Genomic DNA, 26,135 nt, shown 5'->3' on the forward strand with positions numbered 1-26,135 from the left:
GTAGACAAAAGACATAGACTCAGCGTGGTCAGTCAATATATATTTACATAGCTCTTATGCTGTGCCTTGGCCAGGCTGTGCACTCTGGGTGCCTGAACAAGAACAGATGGATTTATGCATTGTAAGTTATGGGGAAACAGAGTACTTGAAGGATATGAAATCAGGGGGATCTGTGAAGGGAGGTACATCTTCAACTCCAATCTGAAGAAGGGGTGGGTCATTGTTTAGAAAGAGGGGTTATATTTTGCTCATTGTCTCAGAGATATGATATTTGCAGAAGGTAAACATCAGAGAAAACTCTACCTTAGAGTGCAGGTTGCTTTCTAAAGAGAGACAAAATATCTTTAATGACCTCAGTCAATGTTCTCAATTTTTAAAATCCTGTGGCTTTTCCTGTGCTCTAGCTCACCCATCTCTAAAAAGAAAGGTCCAGAGCTCCTTGACACAGTGACTTAAAGGCCGGAGGGATGGGAAAAATTTTCAGTGGAGGCCCAGGACAAGGGGAAGATGATGATAGATAGTGTGTCTTTCACTTTCTCAAAAAATTTTCTGAAATATTGGTGTATATAATCTTCTTAAACCTTCTTAGAGAAGCATATTACCCCTTCCACTTTAAGAACCAGTTGCTTAGAGCATTTAATATGTTTCTGACAAACTACAAATTCACTTTCTTGCTCTCCATTTATACTTCCCAACCTGCCTATCTCCTGATAAGTGTTAGAGAGGATCAGTATCTCTGACGACCACATATTTTAACCTCTGCATCCTCATAAGAGGCTCCAGCCAGAGGCTACTCTCTCCTGTGAGGCCCCAGGAACTGCCCACCATTGGTGGGCTCTGTAGGGAGATATGGATGGCTGACATATGCTTCCTGTTTTTGTTTAGGAACAACAGGCTATGCCAGTGGACGTTGCTGCTCGAGAAGAGAGGGTTGTGGCTTTATATAACTTCGATGCCCGCAGCCCTCGAGAAGTCACCATGAAGAAAGATGATGTCTTAACTCTACTGAGTTCCATCAACAAGGTGACTTTTCCTTCTAACCTTCTTTCCATCAAGAGTGGCTCTTCCAGAGTCATCTCTCCCAACCCTGCCAGATATACGTATTATTTTCATCACCCATCACTTTGCCTCTTAAATAACTATAACTGACTGAGTAGTATTTTTCCTCCAGATATTGTGCAAGAACCTATACATACCTGTTGGAATTATAATACCAACTTTACAGTTAAAGAAATGAAGAATCAAAGTTAAATAATTAGCCCAAATATATAGTAGGTATGACTGACAATTCTATAATGTATTTACAGAACTAAATTGTCCCCTTTGTCCCTTCTCTTAGCTTGTTCCTCTTCTGTGCCAATATTCCTAGTGATGAAACAAAAATGTCTGGGTTTAGGAGGAGCCTGAAGACTAGTCTTTCATCAACTTGATTTTCTTTAGATCTTATGCCTGTGAGAACAGTGATAAAATATTGGTTGGGATTTTTACTATTCTTTCCCTAAGAACTCAAGTAAATTTTTGTACTCTAATACCTAATTAATCTTCAAAAATTCTTGAGAAGAAAAGAGAGTTTGAGATATTGTTACTCTAAAGGTAAGTGAACTTTTGGAGAGGCAAACTATTTCATTATTAAATAAGCTATATGCCAGGCCCTTTTTTCTTTGTCTAGGCCTCTTTATTTCACCATATTATTTTCTGAAGAAATTAACCACAAAGAGTTCAGTAAGTCTAGCAACATTAAAAAAAAAAAACAACCGAAAAAAACAAAAGAAACAATTCACATAAATGAATTCCAGAGCAATTAACAATTTTTAGGACCTCTGGAAAATTTTTTTTGTGCAATACTGTCATACATATATGCTCTACTCCTAAGAAATCTAATTAGAACTGACTCCATGTGCTTTTTGTAAATTCCTGGTGAACAAAATGCTCCATCATTAGAAGAGCTGTCTTTGGTGTTTGAGAAAGTTAAGGGTCTAAAACAAAATGTCAGATTACTTGATTTCAGAAGCTTGTCTCTGTAATTCTTGCAATTCCTCAATTACTTTCTTTGTAATATGTAAAAATTATGTGCCTCTCAATAGAGACAATTAGCTTCTCTTGGCCATCAGCCTGTGCCTATGCCTCGAGACGTGGTTAAAAGTGTTAAAGCCTCTCCTGTTTGTTCCAAGAAGTAAGGGAGGAGTGGGGGTCTACTCTCCCTTCAGGACTGGTGGAAGGTCGAAGCTGACGATCACCAGGGCTTTGTCCCAGCTTGTTATGTCAGAAAGCTGGCCCCTGATGAGTTCCCAATGCTCCCACTGCGGCGGCGAGAAGAGCCAGGCAGCATCACCCAGCGCCAGGAGCAGATTGAAAACCAGTAAGTTCTGGAGGCTACAGAACTAGACAGTGTTTGGCCATACATTTCCTGTTGGCTGAAGACTCTGTAACTGTTAGAATAGAGATGCCATAGCAAATTCACAGATGTTAAGAACTGAAAGTAAACCTAGGATCCTTCGAATATTTCCGTTTTGTGAGGAAAGGCAGCCCCCAAACCACTAAGTCAATTGCCTGAGGTCACTTATAGAGCCATGTCTTCTGACTCCCTACCCACATTCTTTCAAGGTCACTAAAAAGTCAATCTTCTGATATTCCTATGAACTTTGTTTATTATACCAGGCTGTTTCATATCCAGTTGTCAGTTGTCATGTAAAAATTTTATGTTTATAGAATGAGATGCTGCCAGTCATATTATTGGGTCATTGACAGTTTTATTATTTTTACATGCAATACTATGTGTTCACCTCTCTGCTCCTCAAGCCCTTTTCCCTCTATCTTTGTTTCTTCCTCTCTTTTACTAACCTTCTTTTGATTTTTCCTCCTTCTCCATTTTGTCTCTTTTATTCTTTACTTTTCTCACCCTGCCTCTACTCTTCTGTTTTTTCTCCAACTTTTATTCCACTTTTCCCATTCTCTTGACGTCTCCACCTAGGTACCATTCCCTCCTTGATCGGGCAGAAGAACGCAGACGTCGTCTACAGCAACATTACAATGAATTTTTGCTGGCCTATGAGGCAGGAGACATGTTGGATTGGATTAGAGAGAAAAAGGCAGAAAACGCTGATGTGGTACTAGACGATGTTTGGGAACTGCAGAAAAAGTTTGATGAGTTCCAAACGGTGAGAAAGAAGAACCTTCTCCTGACACCTTTTTTAGGGTTGTCACTGTTTCCTTTTATCCCCTATCTACTTCCACATAAACTTTTAATTTATTTCACACTCGTTAAATGTCCTCCCCAAAACTACTGAGAGCTCTGCAGCTCAGATCTTCCTCTGGGTATTGTAGTTGTCAAAAATTGGAAGGGAAATGCAAAGAAAGTTAGCTACCCTAACTGTGCAGCCTGAGTCCCTGCCACTCCAAAATCCTGCTTGAAGTTCTAGTCTCCCTGAATTCTTCAAAACTTGACCTACACCATACTGTGTTCCTGATGCCCAGCTTGAGATGAGGTATTATGAGACGGTCTATAAAGTCTAATCATGGGGCATAGGTTGGGGCGGAAAAAGGGAAAGAACGACCTGACTTTACAGCCAGACAGTTTCTAAGGTTTTGCCTACATAAAATCTTTTCATTGTCCTTTCTTCTCTCAGATTTATTCCATTATCTTAACTAGCAGTGAGAGTACATTCCTTCCTTTCTTTCTCTTATGATACCCTCTACCTGGAATTCTTTATCTCTCTCTATATATAGGTTGGGGGAGAACTCCCTAGAGCTGTTTCATACAACATCTCTCAACATAGGCAGATTGTAACTCAGTTAATGAAATTCTATAAAGGTGGAGGATTTTGCAGTGATAGTAAAGAATATTACACAGCTCACATATAAATCACTCTGATGGTGTAACTTAGTCCAGGGGAGATTTTAAGAAATCTAGAAAAATGTCTATGCTTCATACTCTAGCTACATAACAGTTCTCTTGGCAAGTTTTGGATAGCCACTAGATGTCAGGGTGTTTAAGGGTAGCCTTCTCGGTGGCAGTTTAATGGAGGGCAGCTTGGTGTGCATAACAAGTGAAGTCAGTAATATGTTTAATATTTAGCCAAGTAGGGGCAGAGATGAGCAGGCAAGAGTGGTGGATTCTTGAGAAGGGGATTTACATTGCTTTGGACAAATTTTCCCATCCAGGATTTGAAAACCAATGAGCCTCGGCTAAGGGATATCAACAAGATAGCTGATGATCTACTATTTGAAGAACTTCTAACACCAGAAGGAGCTCAAATCCAGCAGGTAATTAAGATTCCTTCCACTCCTCCTCACCACCAGGTTGGGCTTTGGGAGTCCTCATCTCACTCTAATATACTCAACTTTATATTCTGCAGATTAGCTAGGACATGCAGAATGTAATGGCAGTTTAGAACTGACGACAGGAAAGGCCAAAGACAATAGTCCAAATAGTATATCCATTTTTGTTGTATAAATGAACTTAATTAAAGCAGGTTCACTTATTAACATTTACTGAGTATCCTCTGTGCTCTCGCATAGGCACTTTTGTAGAGGGGATAGAGGGAGACAAAAGTATTGGGGGCAGAAATTCGTATTTACCTTCAAGTGGCAGTGTTAGAAATATTAAGAGCATATGGCACTGGACATCAAGAAAATTGGGTTTAAGTACTGGCTCTATCCTTGCCCGACTGTGTCCTTGGACAAGTCACTTCATTTCTAAGGACCTCAGTTTCCACATCTGAAAAGCAAGAGTGTTGGATAGCACAATCTCCAAATTTCCTTTTGATTTTCTGTACTGGGCTCTATAAAATTGAACATAAAATTCTTACCTTCCACCTCCACCCAAAAGTATAACTTTTGAACTGAAGTTATTTGAACTGACCTAAAATTCTTAAATTATAATACATACTCTTCTCTTGCTCACCGCCACCACACACACAAGAGATTCTCAAATATATGAATGCAAAGAAAATACAGATAAAGAAGCTTATTAGTGAGAAGGGGTAATCAAGAAAGTTTACTGAAAGAGAAAGGTTCTAATAAACATAGCAAAAAAGGAGAAGAATATAGAGCAGCAGAGATGGGGGAGGGGACATTCTTGACCTGATGCAGATCTGGACCTATGGTTCCATAAAAGACCTAATGAACTTTCATGAATGTCCAGTCTAGCTCTCTGGGTTCATAAATCAGTGAGGATGAGTTTTCTGCATCTTTTTATGTTGGTTGTTGTGAGATAAATGGGAGAAGAAATGTGCAGGGGAACAATGTACTTGCCCCCTACAAAAAGTAGGGCTCTATTAGTTTGCTAGGTATATTCAATATAAGATACAGAAAGATATTATGCTTGTCTTAGAGAAATGTGATAGCTCCTAACTACCAAGGCAACACTTTCCAATCAATTTTCTGAGTTTGTAATCTAGACTCTGGCAACAAGCATCTGCTCCAGGATTGATGGTTCCAGCCCCGTACATCCATCTGGGAAGAAATCCCTTTCTCTGCTGCTCTGGCAAAAATGAGGCACAACCTCAAGTGTTCCAAAAAAGAAGTAAAGCTATGCAATTTCTGAAGAAGATAATACAAGAACAAGCATGATTTAAATCCCATCCAGTCTTCTGACACCATTGGGGTATCTGAGTTAGTTCTTTGTCTCTGGTTTGATGTGTCTGCCTCTTTCAGGAATTGAATGTCCGTTGGGGTTCCTTGCAGAGGCTTGCAGATGACCAGCGGCAGCTGCTGGGCAGTGCCCATGCTGTCCAGATGTTTCACAGGTAAGAATTTTAATCCTAAAAGGCAGTGCTGCTCTAGAACCTAGTCCCTGTGTTAGAACCATAGCTATCAGTTTAATCCTCCTCCTTGAGATAGAGACAATTTGCCAATAGGAGATCAGATTTCTCACTAGTAGATTCTCACCTGACACACAGGATATTCCCAGACAACCAACTTCAATTTTCTGATACCCCAGCTTGGGCCCTGGTACATAATTAATAGTCTATATATGTTCCCATGATAGTGAATGAAAATTAAAATAGAAACAAGAAGTTTTAAGTAATTACATTTCTGAATTATAAGCAGACTATAGAGGGTAACAGACATCGCATTGAACATAACTGCTTATTCAACATTATTTTGTTTGATTTTCAAACCTTTGTTTACACTAAGAAACACACACAATCATACAAACAAACAAAACAGAAACCAAATACCTTCACTGTGTATAAATGTATTCTTGAAGATGGAGGGAAGGAAAACTGAGACTCAGATGGGTCTGGCTGTTCAGATAGCCTAAGATGGAAATCTGTGAGATATAATGGGTAGGCATGTGGTTCTGCAGTCAGACCACCTGCTTCAAACTTAGGCTCCACCATTAGGCAGTGATGCAATCTTGAGATCGAGGTCCTTTTTAGGCCTTAGCTTTCTGATATGGATCATGGGAATGGTAATAGTAATTATGCCTCTAGGAATTGTGAAGGAAATGAGCCTAAGCGTTTAACACATTATAAAGAATGACGATGATAATGGTGGTGTTGTTGATGGTGGTGGTGGTGGTGGTGGTAGTGATGACTTTCTTGTGAGCCCTGCTAATCTGCCTCTGGTACATATCCTAACTCCTAAACTCTCTACTCTCTTTTGTATCAGAGAAGCAGATGACACGAAGGAGCAGATTGAGAAGAAATGCCAGGCTCTGAGTGCTGCAGACCCCGGCTTGGACCTGTTCAGTGTTCAGGCCCTTCAGCGACAGCATGAGGGCTTTGAGAGAGACCTTCTACCTCTGGGGGAAAAGGTGATATGTGCTTCCAAGCTTTTTCAGCACTTTTCTCTTCATTGCCTACACCAATGCCCCCTTCTTTGGTTCTCTCTCCCAGTTCCATATTCTTATATTCTCTTTATCTTGCAACATACTTGTTTGTGTAGCCGTCCCTAAGTCAAGACCTCTAAAAGCACATGCCCCATGGCCATTAGCATGGCGAAAAATGTATTGAACTCCTAGTGTGTAAGTGAGTACCCTGTGTCCCTTGCCTCTTTAGTGGATTCCAAGCAACCAGAACTCGTGGCAGCTGGTTGTAGGCCAGTAGCAGAGGATATATAGCACATGTCCATATGCCTGAGCATGGTGCAATGTTTTCTCAGTCAGGAATTAAATGAGTTTAACTCTGTCTCAACCCAAAAGTGAACTCTGGACCTTGCTAGATACACTCAGAGGCATCATACAGTTTGACATTATCATGCAGAGTGAAAAGAAGCCCAGAAAATGTCTATATTAGAAAGATCTTCACATGAAGAATGAGGCCCCTTGGGTTCCCTAAGTGATGTTGCCATTAACCAGAAGGATCACTTAACCACCCTTTCCCACAATTTTTTTCTCTTAAAAAGAAGTATGGTAATGTCAATTTTGACTACTTCAGAGAGTTATCATATGGACTTAATGTTGATGTTATTTTATATAGTATTAAGACATGCTTATAAATCACTAATGTCTATTTGGGGAAATGAATACCAGGACTCAGGAGTCTTCTTTTGCTAAGATTCAGATGCAACTCTAGGCTGATTATCAGAGCTCTTGCACCTCCCCAGGTGACCATACTGGGGGAGACAGCAGAGCGTCTCAGTGAGTCCCATCCAGATGCCACTGAGGACCTGCAGAGACAGCGACTGGAGCTGAATGAGGCATGGGATGACTTGCAAGGGCGTACACAGGATCGTAAAGAAAGCCTAAATGAGTCCCAGAAATTCTACCTGTTCCTCAACAAGGCCAGGTAAACCTCAAAAGGCAGACTTGCACCAGATAGGGTAGGTAATTGCCATGTCTGGCCCCTGAGGAGAGATTCTAAGAGCAATCTTGGTGCAGGTGCTGTTCACTGCTAGCTGTGGAGGGCACCACTTGTGTCTAAGTTTCACTTCTTGTAAGGCACAAACATCTCAGATTCAATGCTTCAAGCCATAAAATGTCAAAGTTTGAGGGAATGTGAGGCCATTTAGATTACATTACGCAAGCTTCCGTAAATGTATACTACACATAAGGTACTATGTTGTGGGGTGCTGGGGCTTTTCTTCAACTGAAGAGGCAGAGTAAAATATGAATAACTATGGTAGAAGATAATAAGGGCTGAAACACACATCCTAAGAAACAGTGGGAATTGGGAAGTGAAGAGAACAGATGATGCCTTGTAGATAAGGTGGCATTTCACTGCCCCTTATCAGTCAGGATTTTTAACAGAAGAGAAAACTACTCATGTCACCAGAACTGTGCAAACAAAGGCACAGGGATCAGAAAGGTACAGAATGTTCATGAAGCAGGGGAAGCTTAGAAGCATGGGTTTGGTATGTTGGGCGGTTGGGGAAGGAGAATTAGCAAGAGATAAACTTAGAAATGTTGGAACCAAATCCTAGAGAATTTTCACTGTCTTGCTGGAGTCTAGATATTATCATAATCCAAAATTTACCTTGCAAATATCCACTTTGTGGAAAAATTCCCACACTCTGTCCCATCATATCAATCTGCCAGAAAGAGCATTAGAGTAGGGAGTCCCAGAAGTAGTAGCTCACAATGCAAAGTTTTTGAAGAAAAAAGGAGGCAATTTTGGCAAACAATTATAGTTACTCTTGACAACCACCTCTCCAATTCAAAAACTCTGGAAAGCTGTAGTTTTTCATGCACTATAAGTAAATAGCACCTTCCTTAGAACTAAGGGTTCCTATTAAGCAAAGAGTAAGTACATTCTATATGAGATGCATAATTTAACTATCATATATACTTTTAAGTTAATGTATGGTTGATATTTGACTTCTGGGAGGATAGATCTTAATCAAACTTCTTGACTACTAAAAGAATAGGAAGTAGGCCTTGATTTTTATCAACATTGTGTGTGTTGGGGGTGTGTATAGTAGGCAGAGGCATGTGCTGGATTTTGTTGGGAATAAAATAGGAGAGTCTCCATAATAAGATATGTGTTTAAGCCCCAGAAATGACTTAAAAGGAACAGTAATCAACAGTAGTATGGAATATGTACCAGTCCAAGATTCCAGAGGTCTGGGTTCTAGTCCAGATGTCTTCTTTTAGTTCTATCAAAGGGCAAATTGCTCACCTTCTCTAGGCTGACTTCCTTATCTCCAAAAGGATAGCAGAAGTATTCCACTGCAAGAATTGAAAGAGATAATATATATCAAGAGATTTTCAAGTGCAAAGGATTGTTGTCATTAAACGATAGAGGGAAAATAGCAAACCTAAGATCTATGAAGCATACAGAGCCAGATAAAAAATGCTATTCTGGAAATGTTTTTTAGAGAGGGGAAAGCTGTAGAACACACACCCCTCATAGCAAGTTGCAAGGGTTTTTTTTTCTTTCTTTCTTTCTTTTTTTTTTTTTTTTTTGGTCAATCCCAATATGTCTATTTCTCTAGGGATCTACAGAATTGGATCAGTGGCATTGGTGCCATGGTATCATCAAAGGAGCTGGCTGAAGACTTAACTGGCACAGAGATCTTGCTGGAGCGACACCAGGTATGGCTACAAAAGTCATAGCCACTGATTACTTGACCTAAAAACCTCTCCTCATTTTACAACTTTACATGGAATTGACCTCTTTAGTCTCTTACCCCTTTTTCCCACAGGAGCATCGAGCTGATATGGAGGCAGAGGCTCCTACCTTCCAGGCCTTAGAAGACTTTGGTGCAGAACTTATAGACAGTGGGCATCGTGCTAGCCCTGAAATTGAAAAAAAGCTTCAAGATGTCAGACTAGAGAGAGATGATTTGGAGAAGGCTTGGGAACAACGCAAGAAGATCCTAGACCAATGCCTTCAGTTGCAGGTATAGCAAATTTCCAATCGTTAGCGGATTTAGCCTCAGTCTATTCCTTCTACACAATTTTACATGGTTATTGCAGGCTAAGTTCACTGGATTTTTCATACTGTGTATACAAGGGCATCTCTTGATTATCTGGCATTGTACTCTGTTTTATAGACTTATGATTGTTTTATGCTCAGCTCTCATCCCTGTTAGAAAAGCCAAACAAGATAATGGTCAGTCCTGGATATGAAGTGGGGTGATCATCATTTACTTATTGACTGAAGGATTTGTTGATTGATTTTTATGAAGAACCTACTACGTGAAGGCTCTGGTGCCACAAAGATTAGTAAGATAGTGACCCTTTTCTTAGGTAGTGAAATTAGACATATAGACAGATCTTTCTAGTACAGTGAGATGATTATCAATAAAACAAAATGTATGAGTGCTTTTATGCTAAACAGGAAGAAGTGATTAAAGCTTCTGAGAGAAAAGAGTGGGGGTGTCATAGGCTACCCTGAAGGCTATTGTTTAACAGAGTGTTAAAGAAATAACCAGCCACTATTCACGAGGTATAGGAAATGGGAAATAGTACTCCAAGAATTGGAGATGGCTTATATATAAACTTAAAGTGTGTATTCAGGTAAAAGTAAAAGTTTCAGTATAGCTAAGATTCATCATATGAGTGTTTCTTGGAAGATGGTAACCACCTACTATGTTCCCTTTTGTCACTATCACAGGAGAGGGGTAAAATTATTTCCTTGCCTTCCTGGAATTACTATACCTTCTGCCTCTAATTTCATCCCCCATAGTTGTTCCAAGGGGACTGTGATCAGGTTGAGAGCTGGATGGTGGCACGTGAGAATTTCCTGAGGTCAGATGACAAGGGTTCGTTAGACAGTCTGGAGGCCTTGATGAAGAAACGTGATGATTTGGACAAAGCAATCACTGCTCAGGTAATAAATACTAATATAAGAGTTTTAATAATAACTATTAGTAGTAATAGCAGAAGTCCTACACATTTGTCTGGTATTATGATTTATAGGTATTCCGATTCACATTTGCCTCTTACAGAGAACTCTGCACAGGCAGGGCACCTGGACATTTGACATTGTCTTACCCAAGACACATGTGGCCATTGGACTTTCTTAGTTTAAATCCAGCATTCTAAAACCCAACTCATAAAATTGGAAGTGATTTATATGCTGTCTATTTCAACATCCCATTCAACATAGGATTCTCCCTCTCCAATGATCGTGGGGAGTGTCTATTCTTTAGGGAACTCAGTACCACATATGTAACCCATCTCAGTATAATTATTCGATGTTTCTCCTCTTGTTGAGTTGAAATCTATCTCCCTGTAAGACATTTACTTTTTGTTCCTGGGTCTGTTCCTTGAATCCACAAAGAATATCTCTGTTCTTTTCTAGCAGGGAATCTGAATTTGCACCAAGGGCCTAATGTTTAGGTTTCTGGGCTCTTTCCTTTTCCTTCATCTAGGAAGGGAAGATCACTGACCTGGAACATTTTGCTGAGAGGCTCATAGCTGAAGACCACTATGCCAAGGAGGAGATTGCTGCTCGGCTTCAACGTGTGCTAGACAGGTCAGGCTGAGTGATTGTTTTGTGAGCTACAGGAGATGTAGCAAAATGATGAGTTTGCTAGCTTTAAGATGGAGAGGATACTCTGAGTTTCTGTCTTTTCTAGATGCCTAAAACTATCTTGACACTTTTAGAAACTTTTTAACCTAGATTCATAGAATGAAAGACAGGGAAATTACCTTAGAAGTCACCTGGCTTAACCATTGTGTTTTATATCTGAAAGCAATGAGACTGTGTGAAAGGAAAAGGGGCAGGTTGGCAAATGGGAAGACTTGTAGACCTGTCATCAGTGTGTGGGGTAAAGGGTAAAGGGCAGAGGATGATCTAGCTCCCTCCCCCAGATGGAGGGCTCTCAAAGCACAACTGACTTCTGAGAGAGAAAAGCTTGGAGACTATGCTGACCTAAAACAATTCTACCATGACCTCGAGGAGCTAGAAGAATGGATCAGTGAGATGCTGCCCACAGCTTGTGATGAATCCTACAAAGACCCCACTAACATTCAGGCAAGTTCAAAAGGGGAATCTCAGAAAATTTCACCATTTCCAAATTGTTGGTTGAATGATCATCCCCCTTTGCATTTTAACACTGTCTTATTGTTGAGCCACTGGGTCTGTCATCAGGGACTTGAGTCTAATGCAGAGCAGGTCCTTCAGAAGTCACTATCACCTTGATTATGAAAGAGATATTAAGCCTTCCTTATAATACCTGACCTTATTTCCCTAAATAAGAGAATAATTTAGTTTCTGTTCTCCTTGCAGAGGAAATACCTAAAACACCAGACCTTTGAAAATGAGGTCAATAGCCAAGCTGAGCACGTGAAAGGAGTCATCAACCTGGGGAACTCCCTGATTAAGCGGAGAGCATTTGATGGCAATGAAGAAACTGTGCAGGTAAGGGTTCTCCTCAGGATGAGTTTGGGATTGCAAAGGTACATAAAGATAAATCTTTTACTCTTTCAATGTTCCATGTATAGCTATATAGAATACGTTCCATGGTCAGTAGTTTTCCACCTGACTATTGCACAGGAAGAAAGAAAGCAGTGGTGCCCAGATTTTATTGCTCTCTTCATACTTAGTACCTGGAACTTCAAGAAAGCTTTAGACTTAATTCCTAAGTCATATCATGTTTGTTTTACATTTTCTATCCCTTCTGCTGAGGGTCTTTTGGTATTTGGATGCCAGTTGCTATAATCAGCCCAGGACCCTTTGTTCAAACTTTTCCTTTCATCCAACACCTCCTGTTGTTTTCCCAGATAAAGTATAACTGGTTTGAAATGTATGATATTCAAGTATCAGCAAATTTTGGCTAATCCCTACCTCCAGAATCTTTCTACATTCTCCTCTCAAGTAGTCACAGGGCCCATGGTCCTAAAGACCTATAAGGACCCCTCACTTTCTTTGGGTTAGGGCCAACTGGAAGATCTGAAGAAACATTGGGAATACCTGCTTGAGAGAACAACTGACAAAGGGCAGAAGCTCGATGAGGCTAGTCGCCAACAGAGGTTCAACACAGGCATCCGGGACTTTGAGTTCTGGCTCTCAGAGGTAATTACACCTTGAGATGATGGGGGGGCAAGAAAGTTTAATAAATACTTGTCAGATAAATGAATTTATACATGAACAATTTCCTTGACCTTTCTTGAGAAAAGTTTGGGGATGTAGTTGCTAATCTTGTTCTCCTTAAAGACAGGTTTCGCCTGACAGCTTTATTGCTTATTTCTCCATTCCCAGGCGGAAACACTGCTGGCCATGAAAGACCAGGCCAGGGACTTGGCTTCGGCAGGAAACCTGCTCAAGAAGCATCAGCTATTAGAAACAGAGATGTTGGCTCGAGAGGTAAATGTGCTAGAATCTCACTCCTCAGCAGAATGGAAATGTTCCTGACTTTTCTCTATGCGGTCTTTAGAAAATTATTTGAAAACATAGCCTTGTAAAACTGACCTTAGTGTTCTTAACCAGAAGTCATTTCAATCAGGTCAAATCCATGAGCTGCAGAGCCATCGTAACAGTCACTGTTATCAATTATCACCGAACTATAGATTCTAAGACTCCAGGAAGTGGATCCTAAAAGCTATCCTATTTATCTTTTTACTGATGCATGCACATAAACTCACTGTCTTCCAAAGCTATATTTGATCTGGTCTTGGAAAGAAAATGAAAGTGTACCTTACAGAATTAGAATAAGTAAAATCGGATGGGGCATGTGAAATTAGGTTGAACTATATATCCACTCTGGGAACCCTGTGGAGGATTCCAGTTGCATCCTAGTATCAACTAAAGATTTGTCCTGGGAGCAGTGGTAAAAATCATGACAGGTGTTAATTTCATCCTGGAAAATTGTATATTATCAGTTTTATTTGGTAATACAGATATATATAGAAAGGGCAGGAAGTCAAAGGCTTTCTAGGTTCAAGTCTTCAGGACTTGCTGCTATTTCCTGTGACATCACAAGGTATCCAGGTTAGAATGGGAATAGACACAGAAGAGTCTGGGTGTGTTCTATGGCCAGCCTAAGAATGTTGCCAATAGAGTAGTTCTTGTTGAATATTTCAGTCAATCAATCAACCAATCAATCAATTTGTAACTGTCAAATTCAGTACTGTGAAGGAAGACAGTCATGTATGGGGACAAGTGATTGCTCACAAAGATCCTATATTCTCGTTGGGAAGGGAAGGCAAACATAGGTGAAAGCATCATGAAGAAGAACAGGACACGTAAAGCAAAATGTACAGTTTGAGTACTGTAGTCATGCTATCTATATTGTTCTAGCATTTGGCCCTTACCTGACCTGAACATACACTAACTAATATGTATATTACTCATATTCAAATTCACTACCTTCAAAATCAATTTGTTTGACCCCATCTTTCAAGCAGAACCAGTAGTGGTTGAAGTCTGGGATCCACATAATACCTGTACTATGCTGTTCACTGAGCACACTGGCCTTTCTAGGATGCACTCAAGGACCTGAATAAGTTGGCTATGGATCTGCTCTCTAGTGGAACTTTCAACGTTGAACAGATTGAGGAGAAAATGGATAGTGTCAATAAGCGCTTCCTGAATGTCCAGAACTTGGCAGCTGCACACCACGAGAAGCTGAAAGAGACCTATGCCTTGTTCCAGTTCTTCCAGGACTTAGATGATGAGGAATCCTGGATAGAGTATGTACCACCAACTCACAATGGGTGGATAATCCAAGAGAGTAGATAATCCACCAAACTTGTTCCAATGTATGTTGACATGAAATAGGTAATTGTTTTATGAAGTTGGTATTAACTTCTTCATGTTTGCCTTGGTCTAAAGTTAACATTGATTTTGTTTTCCCCAAATTCCTTCACTGGATGCAGGCAGAGAGAGAGACAGGTGTGGAGAGAGTGGGGAGCAGTTACACATATGCTGGGAACAAAATTGAGAATTTGTATATGTTTGCTCTAGATAGTTCATAGAAAGTGTAATGCTCACAGAGACAGCTGGACATTTATAGCCTACCCAGCTGACCAGGTCATTGTAACTATTCTTTCTATATCCAATGTGTCCTATATGACACTGAATTAGACACCATACAGACAATGCTCCACAGTATCTGCCATGATTTCATTGCTAAATCTAGTTTTGTTGTAAAAACTATGGTTGGGAAAATCTTAGCGAATCAAGTTATTTTGCCTACTTCCCATTTAACCTGCCTCATTATGCTTCTCTTCTACAAATTTTCTGATTCTTATGAGTAATCAATGAATTATAGGGAAGCATAGGGCAATAAATAAGACATTTTAAAAACGTTTTTAGAAGCCATAAGACAATAATCTTGTCTATGTAGACTTTGACTGTTCATGGTGACGTTCGAACATTTTACAGTTGAACCATCCAACTGCCATGACTCCTGTAATAGCTCTGTAGCCCATTCTGGCTAAATTTATTACTGATATCAATAGGCAGAAATAATAAAAGCCATGAAAATCATATATAATTTTCACATTTTATTTAAAAGAGAAATATTAGTGCATATTCTTGAACAAAAAAAGAGAAAATACACAGGTAGACAGGAAAAGAGACTAATGGGAAGGCTGTCATAATTGTGCATAGGGTCATCGCTATGTTATTTTAATTCATATTGGCATAAGTTGGAAATTTTGCAAATGCCAAATTGTATTTTCAGTTATTGACACCAAGGTGTTCCAGAATTTACGACCTCTACCACCCCAAGCCACACACATGCTCTTAGAAAGCTATTGCTTTCAAGTGACCTCAGATGTCTAAACTCCACATTTTCTGTTTCCTTTCTTGGCCCCAGGGAGAAGTTGGTACTAGTGAGCTCTCAGGACTATGGGAGGGATCTGCAGGGTGTTCAAAACTTACTGAAGAAGCACAAACGCCTAGAGGGGGAGCTGGTGGCACACGAGCCCGCCATCCAGGTAGGACTAGCATACCCGACCTAAAAAGAGAAATAATTTAATAGCAGTCCCCAAAGTTACAGATAAATAAGGAGGGCACTACAAAATATAAAAGTAGGTTGCCAAGGGCATGAGAGTTAGTCATAGAGTTAACAAGTGTTCTTTTTGCTTCCGCATTTTGTCTCCTATGAATAGAAGAATTCTGGACAGGGACCCCTACTCTTCCCTGGAAAAAGCACTTCTAACATCCCTGGGCAGTTGTTGACAATTGGGATACAGGTTGGGACATCTGACAAAGCTGTACTTGAGCCATATGGGAAGAACGCAACCCTGGGTCTAACTTGGCAGTAGGATCACTCTGTGACCATGAATAATCCACAAAGCAGATCATGGAGAGTAGCCTAGCACAAGAGCTGAGATATTTGCCAAAATATCAATATTTGAGAAAGTTTAGCATGGTAGGTCTTGCTGCAACTTTCTACATTCTCCCAGGATTTTCAAGACCATCCTAAATCCCAAGGAGTTTATAAACTATCTGGAGGGTAGGAAAAGCTAGATGTTTTGCCAGGGGACTATGGCCAAATGGGGAGAGGTGGTGGGATAATGTGGTGTGGACGCCATTTGTTTTTCAGAATGTGCTGGATACAGCAGAGAGGCTGGGAGACAAGGCTGCTGTGGAACAAGAGGAGATCCAGGAACGACTGGCTCAGCTTGTTCAACACTGGGAAAAGCTCAAAGAGTTGGCCAAGGCTCGGTGGGTGGGGACTAGAAGGCCCAATTCTCTTGCTGGATTCCAGGTGTTAGGCTGGTGTTGGGAGCATCTTACGTGCCTGCTCAGCATTGACTTCTCTCCCCAACTACCCATCTATCTCCTAAGTCCCTGCTCAAATGCCAAGTTTTCTATGAGTCTTTCCCCCGTTCACCCCAGGCAGAGTGATCATTGCCTCTGTTCTGAATATACCCTTCCTCTTGCACTTACTTGCAGCTGTCTCTTATTTCTGTTTTCCTATGTGTGTTAATCCTTCATGGCAGATTATTAGCCACACATCTATTTTGCTTTCTCTCCCCAGTTTTAATATTATGTGCAGCCCTTATTAATGGAAGGCAGGTGTATTTTTCTCCCTCATAGTCATCTAGCAAATATGAACCATAGAGCCCTATGGCAAAATGTAATAATTTCTGTCCATAATTCCATGCCTGTTGCCAGTAGGAAGACATTTCTTCTTGGGGAATGAAAGGGATCTTCTGACTCTTTTGTGATGCCTTTGTCTTACAAGAAAGAAAGCAGCACTCAAAGTAAAAAAAGACACTGCTTTGCTGCTGATATTCTCCAGCTCTGAAATATCATCATTTCCTATTGTTTGGTCAGGGTTATCTTCCTCCAGTAAAGTTTCCTAGAGAGTAAATGATGACATAAATGAACTTCTAGGGCAGGAGTGTCCTCCACGTCAAAGGAGGTATGCACTGCTGACCAGTAGGCACGTAGCAGGTTGTGCTCGAGCCAGTTCAATTGTGGTTGCCTTGTGAGAATAAGCCAGTCTGCTTGGATGAGGTTGTGCCACTCTGCTGTACTCCCACTGCTTACCTGTTCCTTCTTTTCCTTATTGGGGCTTACCACCCAATTATAGAGGGCTTCAGTTGGAAGAGTCCCTAGAATACCTGCAATTCATGGGGAATGCTGAGGAAGAGGAAGCTTGGATCAGTGAAAAGGAAGCTATGGTTGCCCGAGGGGAATCTGGAGACACATTGGCTGCTATTCAGGTGAGGAACGGGAAGAATGGATCAATTTTCTTCACTTTAATTTGAATCTTTCCTTAAGGAGTCAGTGTTTTCACCTGTAAAATTAGAACCTTTGTTCTGGTGGGAGAAGGAGATAAGGGAGATATGGATAATTCTGACAGTTTCAAACATGAAAAAATCAAGGTCCAAAGATGTAAGTAATTTGTCCAAAGTCATGGAGCCAATCAGGTGTGAAGGCAGAACTCAAATCTTAATACTATGATCTGTGATCTGTCTAGGACTCAAAGACATTATGGTTAAAGGACTTTTCTTATATGTCTATAACCTATAGATTTTCTAAATATTCCCTTGAGTCCTGATGTTTCACTGATTTAGAAAAAAATCTTCTATGTCTAAACATTGGTTGCAGTTGCTACAAAATATAATTTTAAGAGAAGAGCCTACAAGACAGAATAGTTCCACAGTTTAGAGACATCCTTTTTTATTTCAAAGTATTATGAGGGTACAAATATTTTGGTTACATGGATTTCTTTTATAATGCTTGAGTCCTGGTTATAAGTGTGCCTGTCTCCCAGTTAGTGTTCATTGTACCCATTAGGTAGGTTTTTGTCCATCCCCTTCCCCCCAATTGCATATGTGTACTCCTTGGTTAGTTCCAATTTAATAGTGAGTACATGTGGTATTTGTTTTCCATTCGTTATATACTTCACTTAGGATAATGGTCTCCAGTTCCATCCATATTGTTGCAAAAGGCATTAAATCATCCTTCTTCTTGGCTGAGTAGCATGGTATGCATGCCACATTTTGTTAATCCACTCATGAATTGATGGACACTTGAGTTGATTCCATATCTTTGCAATTGTGGATTGTGCTGAGATAAACATTTGAGTGCAGGTGTCTTTTTGATAAAATGACTTCTTTTCTTTTGGGTAAATACCCAGTAGTGGGATTGCTAGATCAAATAGTAGATCTACTTTTAGTTCTTTTATGTATTTCCATATTGTTTTCCATAGAGGTTATACTAATTTGCAGTCCCACCTTTCTTTCTGCATTTATGCCAGCATCTATTGTTTTTGGACTTTTTAGAGACACCCTTTTAAATGCAGGATTGGGTTTTCCAATAAAGAAATGAATAAGTTCTCAGTGTGATTTTGAGTTAATATAGATTTTGACAGCTTTTGAGAGAGTTATTACAAAACAATAATGTTCTTACGACCTTGAGAACTGTGCTTAGTAACCTCAAAAATTTGGAATTTACCAAGAACTCTTCGTGGAGATTAATTTTCTTTCATGTAATGACATAAGGTAAGACCTAGACTTCTAAAAGAAATCTTAAAACCTGTACAGCCTATAATTCAAATTATTAACTTTGCTTATTTTTAAATGTCTTTTAGAACACGTACGTGCACACCACTGCATGTGTTCAAGCATTTTAATGCCTTATATCAAATACTCTCAAGGGCTTTTTTTAATTAAACTTTTTATCTGAAGAATTGTACACTCTGGTGTAGTTGTAAGAAATAATACAGAGAGATCCCAGGTATCCTTTACCAAGTTTCCTCCAATGGACACATCAATAAAAATAGTACAATATCATAACCAGGATATTGAAATTGTCAAGATTCAGTTAGGATTCAGAACATTACCATCACCACAAGCATTCCTCATTTTGCTGGTTTATAGCCACACTCACTTCCCTTCTGCCCCCATCCTGTTTTTGACCCCTGGCAATCACTAATCTGTTCGATATTTCTGTAATTTTGTCATTTCAAGAATGTTATATGAATTAAATCATACAGTATGTGACTTTTGAAAACTGGCTTTTTCACTTAGAGTAGTACTCTGGTGATTAATTGAGGTTGCTGTGTTTGACAATAGTTCATTCTTTTTTACTGCTAAGTAGTGTTATTGTATGAGTATAACACAGTTTACCATTCACATGTTGAAATGCATCTGAACTTTTTCTACTTTTTGGCTGCTATGAAAAAGCTACTGTAAATATCCATGTACAGATTTCCATGCAACATAAGTCTTCATTTCTCAGATAAATGTTCAGGAGTCCAGTCACCAGACCATATGGTGACTGCCTGTTTAGTTTTATATAAAATCAAACTGTTTTCTGGTTTGTATGGGCTATGTCATTTTACACTCTCACTAGCAATACATGAGCAATGTAGTTTCTCCATATCCTACCTAGCATTTTGTGTTGTCACTATTTTTATTTTAAGCATGCTAATGAGTGTGTACAGAAAGCTCATTGTGGTTTTAATGTGCATATTTTAATGACTAATGATGCTTTATACATCTTTTCATGTGTTTATTTGATGTTCATATATTTTATGAAGGGAAATGTCTATGTGTGTCCTTTACTCATATTCTAATTGGACAGTTTGTGTGTTTGTTGGTTTTGTTTTACTTTGATAATAACACTTAACATGAGATCTACCCTCTTAATAAATTTTTAAGTGTACTTCACATTATTGTTGACTATAGCTACACTGTTGTACAGCAGATCTCTAGAGCTTATTCATCCTGTTTGACTTAAATTTATGCCTGATGATTCATAACATCTCATTTTTCCCTCTCCTTAGCCCCTGGTAACTACCATTCCATTCTTTGATTCTGTGAATTTAACTAACTTACATAAGGTGGAATCATGCTGTATTTCTTTCTCTAACTGGCTTATTTCACTTAGCACAATGTCCTCAAAATCCATCCATGTTGTCACATATTAGATAACTTTCTTCTTTTTTAAGGCCAAACAGTATTGCAGTGTAAGTATACACCACATTTTCTTTATCCATTCACTTGTCAGTGGACATTTAGGTTGTAACCACATCTTGTCTACTGTAAATAGTGCTGCAGTGAACATAAGAGTGCTACTATCTTGTCAAGATCCTGATTTCAATACTTTTTGGATAAATACCCAGGAAAGAATTGCTGGATCATATCGTAACTCTATTTTCAATTTTTTGAAGAATGTCAGTGCTATTTTCCATAAGGGCTGCACCATTTTGCACTTCAACCAATAGTGTGCAAAGATTCCAGTATCTCCACATCTTTGCTAATACTTGTTGCATTTTGTTTTTTGTTTATAGCCATCCTGACAGGTGTGATGTGACAGCTCATTGTGGTTTAATTTGCATTTTCCTAATGATTTGTGATGCTGAGCATTTTTATGTATCTTTGGGAATTTTGTATGTCTTCTTTGCAGAAATTTCTAATTCAATTCTTTAGACCATTTTTAACCAAGTTATTAATTTTTATTATTTTATTTTATTTTAGTATTGAGTTATAGTAGTTCCTCATACATTTTGAACACTAACCTCTTATTAGATAAATTGCTTGCAAGAATTAACTCATTCTGTATGTTGTCTTTTCACTTTGTTGATTATTTTCTTTGCTGTGCAGAGATTTTTAGTTTTATGTAGTCCCACTTGTTTCTTTTTGTTTTGGTTGGCTATGCTTTCAGTGTCATATCCACACAATAATTGTGAAGACCAATGTCATGAAGCTTTCTATGTTTTCTTTCAGTAGTTTCACAGTTTTGATTCTTACATTTAAGTCTTTAGTCAATTTTGAGCTGATTTAGGGGTATGGCATGAGATAAGGGTCCAATTTCATTCTTTTGCAAGAGGTGGTCCAGTTTTATCAACACCATTTGTTAAAGAGACTGTCCTTTCTTTATTGGATATTATTAACAACTTTGTCAAAGACCAATTGACCATCTATGTGTGAATTTATTACTGGGTTCTCTATTTTTTTCCATTGGTCACTGTTTGTCTTTATGATAATACCATACTATTTTGATTACTGTAGCTTTGTAATATATTTTAAAATCAGGAAGTGTGATCCCTCCAGCTTTGTTCTTCCTTGTCAAGATTGATTTGGCTATTCCTGGTCTTTTCTGTTTCCATATAAATTTTAGAATTCATTTTTCTATTTCTTAAAAAATGCCATTGGAATTTTTTTTGATAAGGATTGTATTGAATCCATAAATCACTTTGGATAGTATGGAAATTTTAACAATATTAAATCTTCCAATCCATGGACACAGAATATCTTTTAATTTGTGTCTAATTCTTTCATCAATGTTATATAGATTTCAGTGTATAAGTTTTTCACCTCCTTGGTTAAATTTATTTTTAAGTATTTTATTCTTTCGGATGTTATTTAAAAAAGAGATCGTTTTCTTACTTTCTTTTTCAGAGGGCTTATTTTTAGTGTATAGAAATACAACTCATTTTTATGTGTTGATTTTTATCCTGTAATGTTGCTGATTGGTTTATTAGTTCTAATGGTTTTATATGGAGTCTTTAGGATTTTCTATAAAAGATCATGTCATTAGCAACAGAGACAATTTTACTTCTTCCTTTCTGATTCTGGTGTATTTTATTTCTTTTTCTTGCCTAGTTGCTCTGGCTAGGATTTCCAATGCTATGCTGAATAGAAGTAGGGAGAGTGGGCATCTTTACTTTGTTCCTGATCTTAGAGGAAAATCTTTAAGTTTTTCAACACAGAGTATAATGTTAGCTATGGGCAGAGTTGTTATCATGAAATCATGCTGACTTTTGTCAAATGCTTTTTCTGCATCTCTTGAGATCATGATGTATTTTTTTTAACTTTTTCCTTTGCGTATGTTGAGTCATCCTTGCATCCCAGGGATAAATCTCACTTGCTCATGGTGTATGATCCTTTTAATGTGTTGTAGGTTTCAGTTGCTAGCATTTTATTTAGAGTTTTTTGCATCTATATTCATCAAGGATATTTGTCTATATTTTTCTTTTTTTGTAGTGTCTTTGTCTGGTATCAGGATAATGCTGGTCTTCTAAAAGGTGTTTAGAAATGTTTCCTCCTCTTCAGTTTTTTGAAAGAGTTTAAGAAGGATTGGCCTTTCTTTAAATGTTTGTTTGAATTTACCAATAAAGCCACCTGATCCTGGGCTTCTGTTTGTTGAGAGGTTTTTAATTTCTGATTCAATATCCATACTAGTTATAGGTGTGTTAAGACTTTCCATTTCTTCATGATTTAGTATTGATACATTGTACATTTTAGGAATTTATCTATTTCTTCTACATTAGTCAGTTTTTTGGCATATAATTGTTCACAGTAGTTTCTTATGATCCTTTTTTATTTCTGTGGCATCAGTTCTAATGTCTCTTCTTTCATTTGTGAATTTATTATTTGGAAATAGAAGGTAAAGATATTAAAGGGACCATATTTAATGCAGTATACATACTTAAAACATATGATAAGTTCAGGCATCCAATCTTGCAAAGTATATTACCTTTCCAATCTCTATTTATAGTTTCTGCAAAAAAGTGAAATATAATACATTCACAAAATGTAACATGGCCTCTCTTGTTTTAAAATGAATAAACATCTTATTTTAATGCCTCAGACCACCATAGATTGAAAATTATTTTATTTTCAAATGGTAATTTTGAAAAGGTATAATAGTCATATGAATTCTGTTTCTTCTTTTAGCCTGGGTCACTATGTTGTGTAGGAAAAAAAATTGATGGGGTATCTTTATGACAAGAGGGAGGCTAAGGCAGCAGTGGGAGCAGTGGAGTGGTGGGTGGTCGTGGTGATGAGGGTGGTATAGACATATGCTTCATCCTCACTTCTCTTTGCATTCTGCCAGCTACACAGACATCATGTTTCCAGAGAGCAGTCAGAAACAGAGAAGATTTAGAGTGATATTCAAAAACAGTTCTGTGTTCTCCTTATCCCTTATTTAGGCCCAGATCTTAGTTTAGGATATCTTTAATACTTAATATTTTCCTCCTGGGTGTAATGTTTTATCGAATTATATAAATCTCAATAAGGAGACATCTTTATATATCACCTTGATCAACACCCTCATTTCAAAACTGAAAAAGCTTAAGATCACATAGTAAATTAGAAACAGTATTGCTTGTATTCCTTTGACTCTTTTTTCCAGTAAGATTTTTTCTCTTTGACAAGTGAAGAGTTTGGGGAAAGGAATTTTGTAGAATTGTTGCAGAAGAAGTGAACAGTCACTTAGTCTATCAATTTAACTGACTCCACCCTGGTGATTAGCATTAATACCCGAAGGTCAGTTGAGACAGATTTCCCAGTCTTGGATGTTCTGATTCTCACTGACTCATTTTATGCAGAATTTGCTAAAGAAGCATGAAGCTTTGGATAACGACTTTGCTGTCCACGAGACCCGAGTGCAAAATGTGTGTGCGCAAGGAGAAGACATCCTGAGTAAGGTGAGCTAGTCCAGGGATTCCAGAATTGGCCCAAATATGGAATCATTATCAGTGCAAACATCATATTTAGAACTTTAATAATCTCTTCTAAGCTGCTTTTTGTTGTTTTTAGAAAATAATCTTCTCCATTGTTGTTTTCTGGAAGTTCTTTTTTCAAATTCTTATTCATACACCTTTCAGCTTTCCTTAAATCCTTTGTTAACATTTTTGATGTCCTGAGCAGAACATGGTGTTTACAAAGGCCTTATCATTGGCTTTGGCTATGGAGTAAGACCATCTGAAGAAATTGCTTTCTAAGTCTGTGGGGAGGAGGACCACAGTGAAACCTTTTTGTAATTTGAAAATAATTATATTATTTAAATGTTGTTTTAAAAAAGCCTCATTTATCTAAGTGCTGTATGAAGACCCCCCTAAATGGAGATGTTTCTGTGCCTTCTAAAAGCTTATACCAACTAACAAAGCCATGCTTATGCAGGCAAACATGAGAAGATCATCCAAATGCTAGAGTGGAAATAACCTTTCACATAGATGAATAATAAAATAATATACCAGACCTAGAGGAGAGTAGTTATATGTTTCGAATGAGGAAGATGAGAGCTTTTAAATGGCACTAAAGAATTCACATTTCTAGCCCTGGACATTCAACAGTATATCTGTCTCTCTCCTCCTCCCTTCAACTTTGGTATTTCAGGAAGAAACTCAGAACAAAGAGAAGATTTCTGCAAAGATAGAGGCTCTGAATGAAAAGACCCCTTTGCTGGCCAAGGCAATAGCTGCTTGGAAGTTGCAATTAGAAGATGATTACGCTTTTCAGCAGTTTAACTGGAAGGCTGATATGGTAGAGGCCTGGATAGGTATGATGTGTCAGGGCCAGGGTCCCTTGGGTTTGAGAAATTCTAATAAATCGCCTTTTGTAGAATGGTTTCTGGTACCTTTTCTCTTACTGTGTGGAAAGAGGTGCTCCCTTCACTACTCACTCCTATCCTTTCTGGGCACAGTTGCACTCACATGTGCACACACACACATAAATAAGCATGCTAATGGGTAACTAGGTACCGTAATTCCACAGAACACTTTTTTTGGGAATTGGCGATTTCATGTGTGATATTCAGAAAGGTAGGGCCATGGCAAAACATTCTAGGAAATAAACTAAAATGTTCAATTTACTTATAATTTATGTCTAATCTTCAATTTTCCTGTTTTCTATGAAATAGTCAGAAATTCTCTTGGCCTTAGCTCTGTTTCAATCTGTTTTATCCTGCCTAACTCTAGAAAAACAATCCATTGGTTCCCAGTGCTTCCATAATCCAATGAACCACCTACTTTGAGAGTCAGGAAGCTCTCTTGTTGTCCACTGTAAATATTTTTTTTTATCCGTATCAGGCCTTATGCAAGACCAATTCTCTTTGTCTTCTTATTAATTAATTAATTATTATTATTATTATTTTAGCTGAGAAGGAAGCAAGCCTGAAGAACAATGGCAACGGTGCAGACCTCACTGCCTTCCTCCCTTTCCTGGCAAAGCAGGTGAGAGCAGGCTGCTGTGTGGGCAATTGCCAGGGAAGCCCAAGACCCACATCTCACAGAAGCTCAGTCCTCCAGGAATATTCATTTCTAAGTTTGGGTATTTTATTGCCTGTCGCATCTATAATATCGTTCCCTTTTTCCTTCCTAATATTGACAATTTGCTTTTCTTTCCTTCTCTCTCTCTCTCTTTCCCATTAGTCTTACTGCTAAGTGTCCAGCATTTGTTAGAGAACCAACGTTTGGCTTTTTTACTTTTCCTGTTTTCCTGTGTATTCTATTCCATTAATATATTGTTATATATTAATCATTTTCTTTTACTTGCTTTGGCATTAACTTTAGCCTGGGTCACTATGTTGTGTAGGAAAAAAAATTGATGGGGTATCTTTATGACAAGAGGGAGGCTAAGGCAGCAGTGGGAGCAGTGGAGTGGTGGGTGGTCGTGGTGATGAGGGTGGTATAGACATATGCTTCATCCTCACTTCTCTTTGCATTCTGCCAGCTACACAGACATCATGTTTCCAGAGAGCAGTCAGAAACAGAGAAGATTTAGAGTGATATTCAAAAACAGTTCTGTGTTCTCCTTATCCCTTATTTAGGCCCAGATCTTAGTTTAGGATATCTTTAATACTTAATATTTTCCTCCTGGGTGTAATGTTTTATCGAATTATATAAATCTCAATAAGGAGACATCTTTATATATCACCTTGATCAACACCCTCATTTCAAAACTGAAAAAGCTTAAGATCACATAGTAAATTAGAAACAGTATTGCTTGTATTCCTTTGACTCTTTTTTCCAGTAAGATTTTTTCTCTTTGACAAGTGAAGAGTTTGGGGAAAGGAATTTTGTAGAGTTGTTGCAGAAGAAGTGAA

At 38.5% G+C, this 26,135-nt stretch overlaps 1 protein-coding gene across 1 annotated transcript in view; it reads left to right on the forward strand.

Moving 5' to 3' along the window:
- The window catches only part of SPTA1 (spectrin, alpha, erythrocytic 1), a 71,165-nt gene that overhangs the window by 32,178 nt on the left and 12,852 nt on the right, over positions 1 to 26,135 (forward strand). Inside the window, exons 21-42 of the mRNA XM_012659453.1 lie at positions 886 to 1,023; positions 2,208 to 2,359; positions 2,972 to 3,158; positions 4,162 to 4,263; positions 5,656 to 5,747; positions 6,616 to 6,760; positions 7,552 to 7,733; positions 9,379 to 9,478; positions 9,589 to 9,786; positions 10,575 to 10,718; positions 11,263 to 11,366; positions 11,705 to 11,867; positions 12,123 to 12,254; positions 12,771 to 12,908; positions 13,095 to 13,199; positions 14,316 to 14,524; positions 15,655 to 15,775; positions 16,387 to 16,508; positions 17,383 to 17,515; positions 23,638 to 23,740; positions 24,423 to 24,590; positions 25,187 to 25,263. Of these exons, the coding sequence (XP_012514907.1) occupies positions 886 to 1,023; positions 2,208 to 2,359; positions 2,972 to 3,158; positions 4,162 to 4,263; positions 5,656 to 5,747; positions 6,616 to 6,760; positions 7,552 to 7,733; positions 9,379 to 9,478; positions 9,589 to 9,786; positions 10,575 to 10,718; positions 11,263 to 11,366; positions 11,705 to 11,867; positions 12,123 to 12,254; positions 12,771 to 12,908; positions 13,095 to 13,199; positions 14,316 to 14,524; positions 15,655 to 15,775; positions 16,387 to 16,508; positions 17,383 to 17,515; positions 23,638 to 23,740; positions 24,423 to 24,590; positions 25,187 to 25,263 (3,015 nt within the window). The remainder of the gene's footprint in view (positions 1 to 885; positions 1,024 to 2,207; positions 2,360 to 2,971; positions 3,159 to 4,161; positions 4,264 to 5,655; positions 5,748 to 6,615; positions 6,761 to 7,551; positions 7,734 to 9,378; positions 9,479 to 9,588; positions 9,787 to 10,574; positions 10,719 to 11,262; positions 11,367 to 11,704; positions 11,868 to 12,122; positions 12,255 to 12,770; positions 12,909 to 13,094; positions 13,200 to 14,315; positions 14,525 to 15,654; positions 15,776 to 16,386; positions 16,509 to 17,382; positions 17,516 to 23,637; positions 23,741 to 24,422; positions 24,591 to 25,186; positions 25,264 to 26,135) is intronic.

Source organism: Propithecus coquereli, unplaced genomic scaffold, assembly GCF_000956105.1.
Source record: "Propithecus coquereli isolate 6110/MARCELLA unplaced genomic scaffold, Pcoq_1.0 Scaffold610, whole genome shotgun sequence".
NCBI classification, from domain to species: Eukaryota; Metazoa; Chordata; class Mammalia; order Primates; family Indriidae; genus Propithecus; species Propithecus coquereli.